A 13354-nucleotide genomic window follows, 5' to 3' on the forward strand; every position below is an offset into this window, starting at 1 on the left:
CCACTGATCAGTGGTCATTGATCGGTGGTTGCAGATCAATGGTCATGACAGTTTGCAATGATCAAGAAACTGACGTCAAAGCCCACTGTTCATTCAGTGCGGTAGTTTCAGTCATTGTGTAAATGGACTGTTTATAAGGCTGGGTAAACCTGTAGTCAGCTGAGACAGAAGAAGTCACTTGTATGAGTGACAAAATGTTTCTCCCACTGAAAACGTTAAGTCCACATACACAAAATCAACCTTGAGGGATGTCCTTACCTGGATGATTGAGCATACATCAACAGATCATGCATGTGATTGTTTATCGGTACTTTTATCTGTTGTATCTGGTTTAAAAAGCTTGTGCAGTAAGATTATAAGTAACTAAAATATAATGTCCACATAAATAATCTGAGAGCAAGTATCCATCAAACATATTCAGTTTAAACTCACGCGCAGCGCCACTTTTAAGCTAACAGCTCTGCAATAAGACACGTGCCCCGCCCCTCCCCCTTTCAGGTCCGGCTTGCAGACGTAAACATTACGCGCCGCTTTTATTTTGAATGTCCCAAACGGAAGTAGCCGTAGGTCTCGCTGTAGTTAAACGCTTTCTTCGTTCGCAGCTCGTCCTCCGCGAGGTTGTGGTCCGCTGTAGTTCGCGTGTCCGCTCTCCCCGCGGGTGGACGTCTCTTTAAACTCGCTGCCCGCTTTTAAAAAGCCCGGCTATGCACCGCGCTAAAGGTTAGAGCGGGTTTGGATCGCTCCTGTGCTGTTCAGCACCCCGGGGTCGCGCTTAGTTTGCGCCGAAGACCCTCGTTTGGTTACCAAAAATCTCCCAGAAATTCCGAGAATGGAGCGAAATGGGAATACCTGTGAGGATGACCTGCAGGGTGCTGACGAGGAGGAAGAAGTGGACCCCAGAATACAGGTAAGGTGGGGTTAGGACAATGATTCCAGATGTGGAGTGACAGTAGGTTAAAAAATGTCAGAGTGTGTGTGTGTGTGTCATATTTTGACTGTCTCCAAAATGACCTACTGAGAGCTGTAAGTTCAATAATTTGGTTAACACGAGTCACAGCCTGAGGATTGCCAGTCTTATTTAATCACACTCCTCCCTTTCTCCCTCTCTGTGTGTGTTTTCCATCACTGGTGTGTTTTCTGTAAACAGGGAGAGCTGGAGAAGTTGAACCAGTCTACAGACGACATTAACCGCTGGGAGAGTGAGCTGGAGGTGAGACCCAACAACACACACTGCTGGCATCAGAATTATTGCCCCTCAAACACTGAGAGCAGGGCGTAAGCTGAGCTCTAGCACCCACCCAGCAGTCACTAAGTCTCCCTTTTTTTAAAACTCTAAAGTGGTGAGAAATCGTGTCAGCGCTGTGAGATTTGTCTCTCTGCCACTGTAGTGTCAGGGATTTGCCTAGCAACAGTGCCATTGTTTTAAAACAGTCTAAACGGAAAGCTTTCGAAAGATGGAAAACTACTAAATGTGCATCAGTGGGAAGAGGTGGAAAAACTGAAACAGGAACTGTCCCTCCCTGCGCTTTATAAACTCCTAGTGCAGCTGTGGTCTTAGTTGGAAACACTGCCGTGGAGCGGTTGGTGAAATTCATCTATTTGCTCATAACACTCACGTTCATTTAGGAGTCTGAACAGAAACAGGAATCAGACACATTATGGAGGAATAAAGGATGTAAAGTGAAGCGAACAACTGCAGGAGGGCGGACGGCACACAGAAGGGGCAGCTTCGGCTCAAGTGTGTGCTAGCTGGGTCACTGTTGAGCAAAAGTGAAAACATTCCAGAGCGAGGCCTCAGTTTTTTGTTTTCCTGAAAGTAGGCCTCTTCTGTTTCTCATTAGCCCTGCGCTCACATCCAAACCCAGCAAACCACAGCTGGAATGAACGTAACAGCACGCACAGAGACAGAGAGGGACAGGAGGAGAAATTTTCCTGTAATCCATGTTTTCCAGCTGAATTTTAACTTTATACATGTATGTGTATATATATATATATATATATATATATATATATATATATATATATATATATATATATATATATATATATATATATATATATATATATATATACACATACATACATCCTGATTTTATTTTTAACGTATTGCTTCTTGGTGCTTTTTGGAAAGCTCAGCTTTTTCACAGCTTTGGCAGTGTTTACAGGAAACAGCAGTGTAAGTAGGGTGATCGATGTGAATACACAAGCAGACAGAAGAAGAAACGTGGATGCATCTGGAGGCAACCAAAAAAAAGCTAAGGAGGAGCTAAGGACTGTGGAAGGAGCCCCTGGCAGGCTGCAGGGGGGTTCTCCTGCAGTCTGGAGCTGATTAAAAATGATGTACGGTAGATTCAGAGGATCAGTAAGTTTGGGCGGAGAGTTTAAATCCACGGTTGACTCTGCCTGCCAACACAACGTTAAATCTCTTCTATGTCTGGCAGATGTGGGACTGTGCCCTCGTGAGTGCGTGCCATCATGAGCCTCCCATAGAAAATAAACAGATTTTTAAATTTTAACCTTTATTAGTCTTCTTTATTATTGTCCCAGAGGAACAATTGAATCTGTCAGCTCCTGATGAGCTGACCTGCCTTAACGAGCCTAATATACATGTCCTTATTATTTTATCATACATATAGCATTTGTTGTGGTGAATTGAAATAATGCAGTCATTGTATGGAAAAGTTAAATTAAGATTTTCTACTCTTGGCTTTGTATGATGTCACTGAAGGGATATCATCTTGGGTACACACCTCTTGAATGTCTCTTGAGTATTCTGGTCTTTTGCTTATGGGGAGCATCCACCCAGACGAACTTTGACTTAAACGCTTTTCAGGAATTCTTTCAGGAATTTTTTTAAAATCCAGAAAAGCCCTGAAACAGGACCTGAGAGATGCTTCTGGCCCTGCTGCCACTGAAAATAAGTGACAACAGGACTGATGGAGACATGAATCCAAATCCGAATTCTTCCATGGCGTGTGTTTGTCCTGTATTGGTCCACTCAACCCCAACCAGTCATGGCAGATGGCAACCCTGAGCCTGGTTCTGCTGGTGGTTTCTTCCTGTTAAAAGGGAGTTTTTACTTCCCACCAAGCGGTCGTTTATAGGGGGTCTTATGATTGTTGGGGATTTCTCTGTTTTCTCTGTATTATTGTAGGGTTTTTACCTTACAATATAAAGCACCTTAAGGCAACTGTTGTTGTGATTTGAAGCTATATAAATAAATTACAGTTGCAGAAAACTACCATCAAGAAAAGTGGACAGTGTGTGATCAGCAGCTTCATTTTTCAGTATGACAGTGATACCAAACACACTGCCAGTACATTAAAAACATGCCTGAATAGAAAAGCGCAAAATGAAAGAACACTGTCAGTCATGGATTGGCCTCCCCTGAGCCCGGACCTCAACATTATTGAAGCAGTGTGCGATCATGCTCACAGAGAACCAAACAAAAGACAGAAACATCCAAAGAAGAGCTTTGAATGTCCTTCAACAAGCCTGGAGAACTATTCCTGAAGACGACTCAAAGAAATGGCCAGTATGCTTATGTAAGGGAGTTCAGACTGTGATGATGAGTAAAGGTGGTCATAGCAGGGCTTAAAGTAGGTACTGACAGGGGGGAAACCCCAGGTTTCAGTGTAACGGTGCAGCGTGGAATAGGTGACTCTAACGAAAAATGTGAGTCATCCAATAAGTTTTATTCTCAGTAGATTTGTCTTTGACATTACCTCATTCTTTTGTTGTCTTGTATAATGTTTGCTAATGTTTCAGTAACTTCTGCACGTTTCCCACTTTCTTAGCAAAATATAAAGAAATAAGGGGTGACTCAAGACTTTCTCACACCACTGTTATTTCCATTTGTTTACAATAAATCTTGAATTTGTTTGATTAAACTAGTTTTGAACATTTGACATTTCAATGCACAAACATTATATTTGTGTACGGTCGTGCCCAGTTCCAACACTCAGGCCCCTATTTAGTTTCCTGAGCAGTATGTAAGACCAGCAGCATGCTCACAGAGTTTACCTCGTAGATTCTGTGACACGTCACCCGTCGTTGCAGGAACAGGACGTAGGAAATGCGATGATGTCACAGGAAGTGTGTTTCCTGTAGCGCCCTCTCCCTTCTCCCTCTTTAACCGCTCATTTATGCCGATCTGTGCTCTGTGAAGAGGATGCAGCTGCCTTTTAAACCCCTCTTCAGCAAATTAAAGCATACACAGACACACAAAAGTAGCTGCACAAATGCACACTGATATTGCAGTAATGCTTCATCCTTACTCATACTCATTCAGTGGGTCACCACCAAAAAACATAAGCAATGCTGCTCAGCAACAATGAGAGCTGACACACCCACTGCATAAAAAAAGAAAACAAAATATAGTTTACACACTCTACAGTTGTGTGTTACATGGGTAAACCATGCTCTTGTATATGGGTATGACTAATGGGGGCAACAGGAAATCGCACACCACAATAAGGCCTGATATTACACAGATATAAATAATAACCACAGTTGTTGTTCTGTAACACTGCACTGAAGACACAGTGGTGCTTTGAGCAGTCTACCATGTCCAACCTCATAGTGTGACCCGATAAGTTCCTCTCCTCATTTCTAAGTGTGTGTGTGTGTGTGTGTGTGTGTGTGTGTGAAGGACTTCCGTCAGAGGTTCCGAGCAGTGCTGGTTGAGGCAACAGTTAAACTGGATGAGCAGGTGAAGAAGATCGGGCGAGCCGTGGATGACTCCAAACCCTACTGGGAGGCCCGCAAAGTGGCAAGACAGGTACACACACATGCACACACACACACACACACACATGCACACACACACACACATTCACAAGAGTGAGCGGGAGCGACTCCAAGGTCAGCAGACAGTGTGAGGGCAGGATTACTGAGAATTAGCAATGAGAAGTTTAAACAGAGCTGCTTCTATCTACTTAAAGGGAGTACGGTCACATGACGCCTATATTTAAACTCAGTCACAGCTCTGCATCTTAAGCTAGTGTCTCACGCATGCACACACGCATGCACACACAGTCTCTGCGTGGTGATAGACTTGCAACATTTTGCATGGCCTGACTTGTTTCTTTTTGCTGGATCCGGGAGTACTTGCCATGCTTGCAGCACTGCTGCAGGGAGACACAAAGCAGGGCAACACAACCTAAAGGTTAGGACACCAAATCTGTGCTTCTCCCTCTGCAGTGGCTCATCTCATTTACTGCTCCAGCCTGTTGAAGCTTCCACCCCTCCATCCTAGCCAATACAGGAGCTTATGAGTCATGCATCAGAAGGCTGACATTTGCATGTCAAACTGAAATAGATTTTGTACTTGTGCACGTGTGTGTGTGTGTGTGAATGTACGTATGTGCGTGTGTGTGTATGTTGCTTATCTCTGTTGCGCTGTGACAAAATACCTGCCGGTGGCATCTGCCTCTGGTATTAACACGTGAGAGCCAGGGATTACTGGGAGGTTTTGAATTTTGATGGGACCGGCATTTGCATGAAAGGATCAAAATCCTTTGCTTGCGTGTGTGTGTGTGTGTGTGTGTGTGGGTGTGTGGGTGCGCGCGTGCGCGTGTGTTTGGGTGGTTTAAACAGAGCAAAGCCGATAACGGTCTCGGGTTTAAACTGGCGTATTGTCTGGTTATGATTTATAGACGAATATTTAATATTTAATACACGACCTACTTTAAAGGGACTCATGCATGACCTCGCTGACCCGCCACCACAGACACACACATATTCCATCTACCCCCACCCATAAGCCAGTCTCATCCCCTCAAACACCGCCCCCCATGTTTTCCCCCAACAATGCTTGGGGTAGGTGGGTGGGGGGTATATAGGAATTTGCCTGCACTGTCCTCTCTTTTGTCCTTTTTACCCAGCATTCACTCCTGCACTGCTGCCTGTCTGGTTGTCTGTGTCCACGCCCTCCATATCCCACCCTTACCACATTGGGTATTAGTCACCTTTCTCCACCTTTCCCAGCCCTCCAACCCTCTCACCCGTTTGAAATTGTAAATAGGATGTCTTTAGAGAGAGTTAGACATCAGACGGGGTGACTGTGTCTGACACATGAATGAGTCTCTCTCACACACACGCGCACACACACACACACACACACACACACACACTCACAGTAGGATGATACGAGCAGCCATGGTGCATATCACAGCCTGCCAGGCTATTTCAGATCAAAAGAACATCATATTGTTTGGTTCTGAGTGTCACATGATTTGGCCTCTATGACATCAACTTAATTAACTGATAACAAAGCCCATTCATTATGTGCGTGGTGTCTGAAGCTCAGTGTGCTTTTGTGCCATGAAGATAATGGCAAATTGTGTTCTCAAGCGTTGACACGTTATTCACGAGGGTGCCAAAGACTTTTCGTCAGGCTTTTTGCAGAAGGCAGAAACTCACACAGCACTGACACTTCATGGAAACACCACCAAGCCAGCAATGAGAAAAGCTGCTCTGATTGGGAAGTTCTGGTATTTTTGTGTCTCTTTCTGTCTTCATCTTGTCACAAAAAAAGATGGATGTTGTTTTAATGTTTCAGTTCCTTTTTTCTGTCTTTCTTCTTGTTTTTGCCTCATTAAATATCTATTACCCTCCTTCTGTTTCCCCCCTCAACCTCCCTGCTCTTAGAGCCTGGGAAATGGGTCATGATGAGAGACAAAGAGGAAGGATTCATCTTTACCACTTTGTTAAAATAGCAGATCGCGCGCAATAAAAAGCTGTTATCTTCCGCCTCTTTTCTCTCTCTCGTCACCTTTCACAGGCCTTAACAACAACACTGTCACGACAATAGACGCCAAAGATTTTCTACTTTCTACATTTTGTGTGAGTTGGAGCAGACCTCTGATCACTGGTGGGTTTGTCTTAAACATGGTCGACGTTACACGGGTTAACAGCTTGTGTGACTACACTGACCTTAGTAATGTGAAGTGCGTTGCTACCAGGGACAAAGACAGAGAAAATCTCCTGGTTATACTCCAACTTTTTTGTAGTTCATTAACACTGCTGTTGTCCACATTGTTTTCAGTCACTCAAAGTATACTGGTGTAAATACTTGCTAGCAGGTTGGTGTCAGTTAAGCTCACTGCTTGAGCAGGCTATATGTTGCAGTGGCGACAGGATCAAGTCCAACCTGCTGCCCTTTGCTGCATGCCTTCACCTTCTCTCTTTGCCCCTCTTTCCTGTCTACCTCTCACTGGTGACCTATCAATCAAAGGCAAAAAGCCCCTCCAGAAAAGTATTAGCAGGTACTGTACTTGTACCTATCTATCATAGACAGACTATTTTGATGGCACTATATTCCCTTTGAATTCAGGTGGTTTCAGTCTCATTGCCACAGGATTGAAGTCAAGCACAAAGCCATGCAGTCTGTCTTATTTTAATGAGCTCTCTGAATTTGAGTGTGGCACTGTAACAGGATGCCACTGTTGCAAGAAATCAACAGTGAAATTTCTTTCCTCTGAGATATTCAACCATCAGCTGTGAGTGGTATTATTATTTCAGCTAACGAGCTGCTGGCTCCATAACTGTAGCGCTCCAAACTTCCTCTGTTATTAACATCAGCACAAAAACTGTAAGCCGGGAGCTTTACCTCATGGATTTCCATGGCTGAGCATGTAGGTGACCCGGTGCTTTTGTTCAAATGGTGTATATTATTATATTATTATTGTGCTATCTACTGTACAATATAAAGCGCCTTGAGGCGACTTTTGTTGTGATTTGGCGCTATATAAATAAAATTGAATTGAATTGAATTGAATTATTACACAGTGACTTTAGTGTTACCGTGTTACATTTCAGCTTCACAATAAGTAAGAAAAATAATTGTTTTCACTGTTTCTATAATGTAAATCCCAGTATAGGCTTCGATGTGTAGGCTACGTGTTAGAAGTGACATAAGTTTCTTATCCTTGAAGTCATGCCAGCAGGATTACATTCATACAGACATCTTCATCTGTTTCAGCTTGGGTTTTGCTTTCTTCTGCGTCTGCATCTGTTTATGGAAAACGCTGGTAGAGAAATCGCTCTTGGATTTTAAAGAATAGATGTTTGAGACGTTGAGCTGTGCATTCATGTTAACATAATAATAAGTGTTAACATGAATACACGGCTTTATTTCTTAGTTTAAAAGGACCATTTAGTAGAAACAATCGTCCATTGAAAACACTTTGAGATAAAAACACAAACTAGACGAGCAGGTTTGGTTCCATTGTAGTTCACAGTCAATACAGACGAAACCCTCTGAAGTGCACAGGGAGCACACCGACAGACAGGCAGCATGAAATATGTCCCTCTGAACTGCTGTACTGTTAATAGTACACTTGTTAAATACTAATCACCAGAGGGAAGGTTTCTCCCTGATTATTATTATTCTCTCTTTCAAGGACATTGAATTGGAGTTACTGTAACTACTTCATGTTAGCATTCAGCCAGTGCAATGACCTTGGAGTTATGCCTGTCTGAGTGGGTCCAAATATGTCCAGCGTGATGAGAATAACCCTCCTGCTGACTGTGACTGTGGGCAGGAGGAGCCCACTGACAGTGTGTCAGATTTCCTCAGCGACAAAGATTCTGTTTGTCTATTGGATCAAGGCTCAGTTGTCTTTTTCTATGAATGTTGGCCTGTTTGGGCGTCATAAGGAATCAACCAAGTCAATTCAATTCAGTTTTATTTATATAGCGCCAAATCACAACAACAGTCGCCTCGGGTTGCTTTATATTGTAAGATAAAGACCCAACAATAATACAGAGGAAACCCCAACAGTCAGACAAGCTCCTTATGAGTAAGCCTTTGGTATCAGTGGGAAGGAAAAACTCCCTTTTAACAGGAAGAAATCTCAAGCAGAACCACGCTCAGGGTTAGAGGTGTGAGGGCAGGGAGGCCGAGGGAGGGTATGGGTCCTAAATTAAACACACAGGCAACACAAAGACTCCTGGTTCATTCATACCATGTAAGAACAATTACTCTGTGAACTTTTACTTCATAAAAGCAATTTTAAGTCATTTGTCACTATGATTTAAAAGGGACCTGTTTTGATTTTCTCTAGTTTTTGTCATTCTTCTACTCTGGATAAAGTTTCAGCTGTGAGCCAAGTTTCAGGTTTCAAGATCAATTTTTTTTCCAATCTTGGCTCTTAATGATGTCATATCTCTAACATGGTCATCTTGGGCACACAGCTCTGGCTCAAAGACACTGGGACTCGGCATGCCCATTAGCTAATGTTTTATTATTGACAGATCATTAACCAATAAGAATACGCTGCTTTAGCCTTCCTGCCTAATCTAAGAAGAACCAAGAGGTTTTTTTTCCAGTTACTGGCTAAAGTGAGAAGAAGTTAAGGCACTTATGCATGAGAGGGCATGTGGAGGTGTGCCGTTGTCCACCTTTTATACACAGTCCATGCTTTGGCTGTGAACACAGCTCTTCAAATCTTTTGGTTTTGTTTTTCAAGGGCAACCAATCAGGATAAAGCTGGCTTAAAGCAAGTAGGGAAAGAAGCATAAGCAGCTTCTTTTTTCTTTCTTTTTTTTTGCACCGAGAACCAGTAGATGACAAATGAGCATTATTTTGACCTGTGAGCCAGGCAAAGGTACTCTATTAGGGAAAATATGGAGCAGGCAGTGAGTTGTTTGACATCAGAAATGTGTGAAGTGTTAGCAGTAATATTTACCTCCTGAACTGTATTTTTAGGTAGAACATTTGGTTTCCAGTCTGACTTAATAAGTTCTGACCGCTTCTTGTCCTTCCCTGAACTCCAGGCTCAGATTGAAGCACAGAAGGCCACTCAGGAATTCCAGCGGTCGGTGGAGATCCTGCGGGCAGCCAAGGAGACCATCGCCCTGGCCGAGGAGAGGCTGCTCGAGGAGGACACCCGGCAGTTTGACTCCGCCTGGCAGGAAATGCTTAACCACGCCACACAGAGAGTAAGTATATAAAAGCAGCACAGCCAAAAAATTCCATCCTGAACGAGCGGTTTAGCCTCAGGCGTTTTTTTCTCGGTCGTTTCAGGTGATGGAGGCGGAGCAGGCGAGAACGTGCAGCGAAGCAGAGCACAAGAAAACAGCAGCCAACTACAATTCCTGCATAAGCCACATGAGGCAGCTGGAGAAGAAACTGAAACGCTCCATCAACAAATCGAGGTTTGTGATCGGATTTTGGGAAATGCTGCTCATAAGCTCCCCGCTGCCTGAACCTCTTATGCGAGCGTGTTGGGGTTTTTGCCTTTACTGGATAGATTAGCAGTGAAGATAGACAGGAAGCAGAGGAGACAGAGAGTGGGAAGACACACAGAAAAGGGCCGTAGGTCAGACTCAAGCCCGGGCCGCTGCACTCTGGCCATGGTGCAAGTGGTTGCCTGCTCACCCACTGAGCTAAAGTGGCGCTCAAGAAGTGGGGGAAGCGAAATTTCTGTAACCTGATGAAGTCCAGATGTTTTGTGTGTTGGCTGACAGTACTGGGTTGCGCTCCCTCCATAGAGACGTGGAATGTGACTGCACACAGAGGAGGGTTATTCTTCCAGCGGGCTAAATTTCTCTCCTCCCTCTCTCACTTTTTTCTTCTTCTTCTCCCCCTGCAGACCGTATTTTGAACTCAAAGCAAAGTATTACCTACATCTGGAGGTATGTATCTCCTCATAGACTTGAAGGAGTAAACAGTACATAATCTATATATCTGTTGTGTTACAAGGTGTCTTTACTGAGAAACACTATTTTATTTCTCACAGCAAATAAAGCATCATGTGGACGAGCTTCAGACCAAACTTGTGGTTGCCAAAGCGGAGTACCGCACGGCGCTGCGCAACCTGGAGAGCATCTCAGAGGAGATCCACGCCCAGCGACGTTCCCTCGCCATGGGCACCAGGGAGCAGGGAGTTGGAGCAGAAGGGGACGGCGGCAGCGACGACATCGCCAACTTCAAGATGGAGTCGGACGGTTTGTCGAGTGAGTGCCACGCCCACTCGGAGATGGGCAGTCACCCGCGTCATCGAGCCGCGTTATCATTTCTTTGTTTTTGTTGAGCCGTTTGCATGTGTGTGTCTTCAAGCTCACATCCCCGTGTATGTGTGTGTGTGTGTGCGTGTGTGTTTCAGTGGTGTCAGTGTCTATCGACGAAGAGGGCAGTCACAGTAGCAGCTCAGAGGAGGAGGCCGACTCGCACTCCACCTCCTCGCCCCAAGCAACCTCTTCCTCGCCTTCCACCTCTGCCTCCACCCTCGTCGACATGCCTCAACCTTACTCGTCCTCCTCACTCCGCACCCCTTCCTCATCCTCCTATCTCTCCTCCTGTCCCTCTTCCTCTTCCATCCTGTCCTCCTCTTGCCCCACCGGTGTCCTGGAGGTAGCGAGCCCCTGTGGCTCTCACAGCCCAGACTCAGTGTGCAGTTCCGGGCATGCCTCGCCTCTCCTGGGCCCTCGCAGCCAGTGCAGCGGAGCCTCCTCTCCAGACTGCGACCAGGAGAGAGGTGTGTGTCCCACTGAGCACTGATGTGAAACCTGAGCATGTTTCCTGACAAAAAAAAAGCAAATCTAATGATTGAGGAATTATTTTGCAAAGGATGTTACATGTTTTAAAAAAAAGTAGGAGTCCTCGTGAAGGACTCTTAATTTAGAAGTTGTTGGTTAACTTTTGTCTAAAACTCTGTCGGATAATTTCCCTGATTTAATTTAACCTCTCCTTGCACTTTTCTTCCAGGCGACAGAGCAGAAGGAGCAGAGGCGACACTGGAGAGCGGTCTGAACAAGCTGACCTTGAATGTAGCGCAAGAACGAGATGAGGATCCCGCTGATGAGCGAGACCCCCATTACATTAACCCCGAAATCACATCTCCCACCTCCGCCACGTCCATCCTGCTCCTCAACAGCGTGTGACGAGGATGCGTCGTGGCGCGAACACTCGCCATGCGCAGCTTTAAGACTCAGTGGATTCACTGGCAGAAGACACAATGGGAGGAGAGTGAAGCGCTGCACACCCGCATGACTTTGTGTCTCATTCGTTGTGTTGTCTAAACATCAGTGCTGTCACGTGGAAGGTGCTGCGCGTAGCGTGTTTAACATCTTTCATTACAAACAAATGAAATCAGGGACAGGATGACTGATGGACTGAGTGTCAGCACTGCATTTTCCCTGGACCCTCCCCTTCCCTCCTGCTCTGTAATTGCCACAGAAGACAAAGTTCTTCTCATTTTGTGCCAAAAAAACTGTGTATTACGACTGTGTGACAAAGTTCCTCTACAGACTGTGGAAGACGTTGGTGATTTCAGTTGTGTTTTAACATGTTCACGGGTCATGCAGCGATATTTCCAAGGTAACACAGGAAACTTTAATAGTTAACCTGCTACTGTTGGCACCGGTAACATGCATTTCATTATTTTGAACAGCGTTACGCTCCTTTCTTACTCCATGTCTAAATTCTTGGACTGATTTGCAGGTCAGATACGGGGGTCAGTTCATCCTTATTTTTACCCTCCATTTAAGCCAGCTTTCCTTTGATTGGTTGCCACAGAACAAACAGGTTTGTGGACCTAAAATATCCCCTTTCTGTGACATCATAATCTTAAACATAGTGTTTGAAACAATCTGAATTAATCACTTTTACCTAAATTGAACTAATTTTTTAAAACTTTGGCCCACCGCTGTAATAGTATTTATAAAGGATAATAGGTCCCCTTTAAGTGAGGGTCAAACTGGGACAAAGACGAGCTGTCTCCTGAAGGATTAGTCCATTTTCGAACCCCTCCCTTCTACTCCTGTTTATTCCAAATGAAGAACGACGGCGTCGGCTCTGGAGAGCAGAAGAAGGTCCTCGAGTGCAGGCGACGCTCTGAACACTAAAGAGACTTCACGTGGGGGACCGAGCCCTGTTTTTGAGGCAGAACTGGTCTTCCATTTGGATTTGTGAATGAGTGACTGAATGTGTGTCAAGTGCAAACCGCACTGTGACGTCACCGGTTTGCACGGATGTGTGAGCGAATGACTTTTTGAATGCGTGTCTTGTGTTTTTTGACAGATCCTACCCTGTAGTACAAATACTCTATATTTATACTCCTGTATTCTTGTATATGAACGATGTCGTGTGGTTATCGTTGTAACTGTTTAACACCAAATAAGCAATAAACACGTACTTCATCTAACTCATCAGTGAATTGATGGTGTGTGTTAGACATTCAGGTTGTTGATTGTCATAGTGGTGATCACTGCAGCCTGGTTTTTGGGAACTTTTTATTTTATGTTAAAATATGCCACTGGTGGAAAAAAAGTGACCCGAGTCATCAAATGAAGCACTAACAGCTGCCTCGTACTGCCACAGCTGCCAGCGTAGTGCAATAAAGATGGC

At 44.6% G+C, this 13354-nt stretch overlaps 1 protein-coding gene across 1 annotated transcript; it reads left to right on the forward strand.

The window, feature by feature from the left end:
- The first annotated feature begins 588 nt into the window (after positions 1–588).
- Positions 589–13151, forward strand: LOC135933198 (SH3 domain-binding protein 5-like). The gene is made up of 9 exons (XM_065471207.1): positions 589–907; positions 1148–1210; positions 4652–4780; positions 9781–9945; positions 10031–10161; positions 10599–10641; positions 10746–10962; positions 11112–11483; positions 11714–13151. Exons 1-9 carry the CDS (start codon positions 830–832, stop codon positions 11887–11889), a joined length of 1374 nt encoding a protein of 457 aa, XP_065327279.1. The 5' UTR covers positions 589–829; the 3' UTR covers positions 11890–13151.
- The last annotated feature ends 203 nt before the right edge of the window (positions 13152–13354 follow it).

This window comes from Pelmatolapia mariae, linkage group LG22, assembly GCF_036321145.2.
Source record: "Pelmatolapia mariae isolate MD_Pm_ZW linkage group LG22, Pm_UMD_F_2, whole genome shotgun sequence".
Taxonomy (NCBI): domain Eukaryota; kingdom Metazoa; phylum Chordata; class Actinopteri; order Cichliformes; family Cichlidae; genus Pelmatolapia; species Pelmatolapia mariae.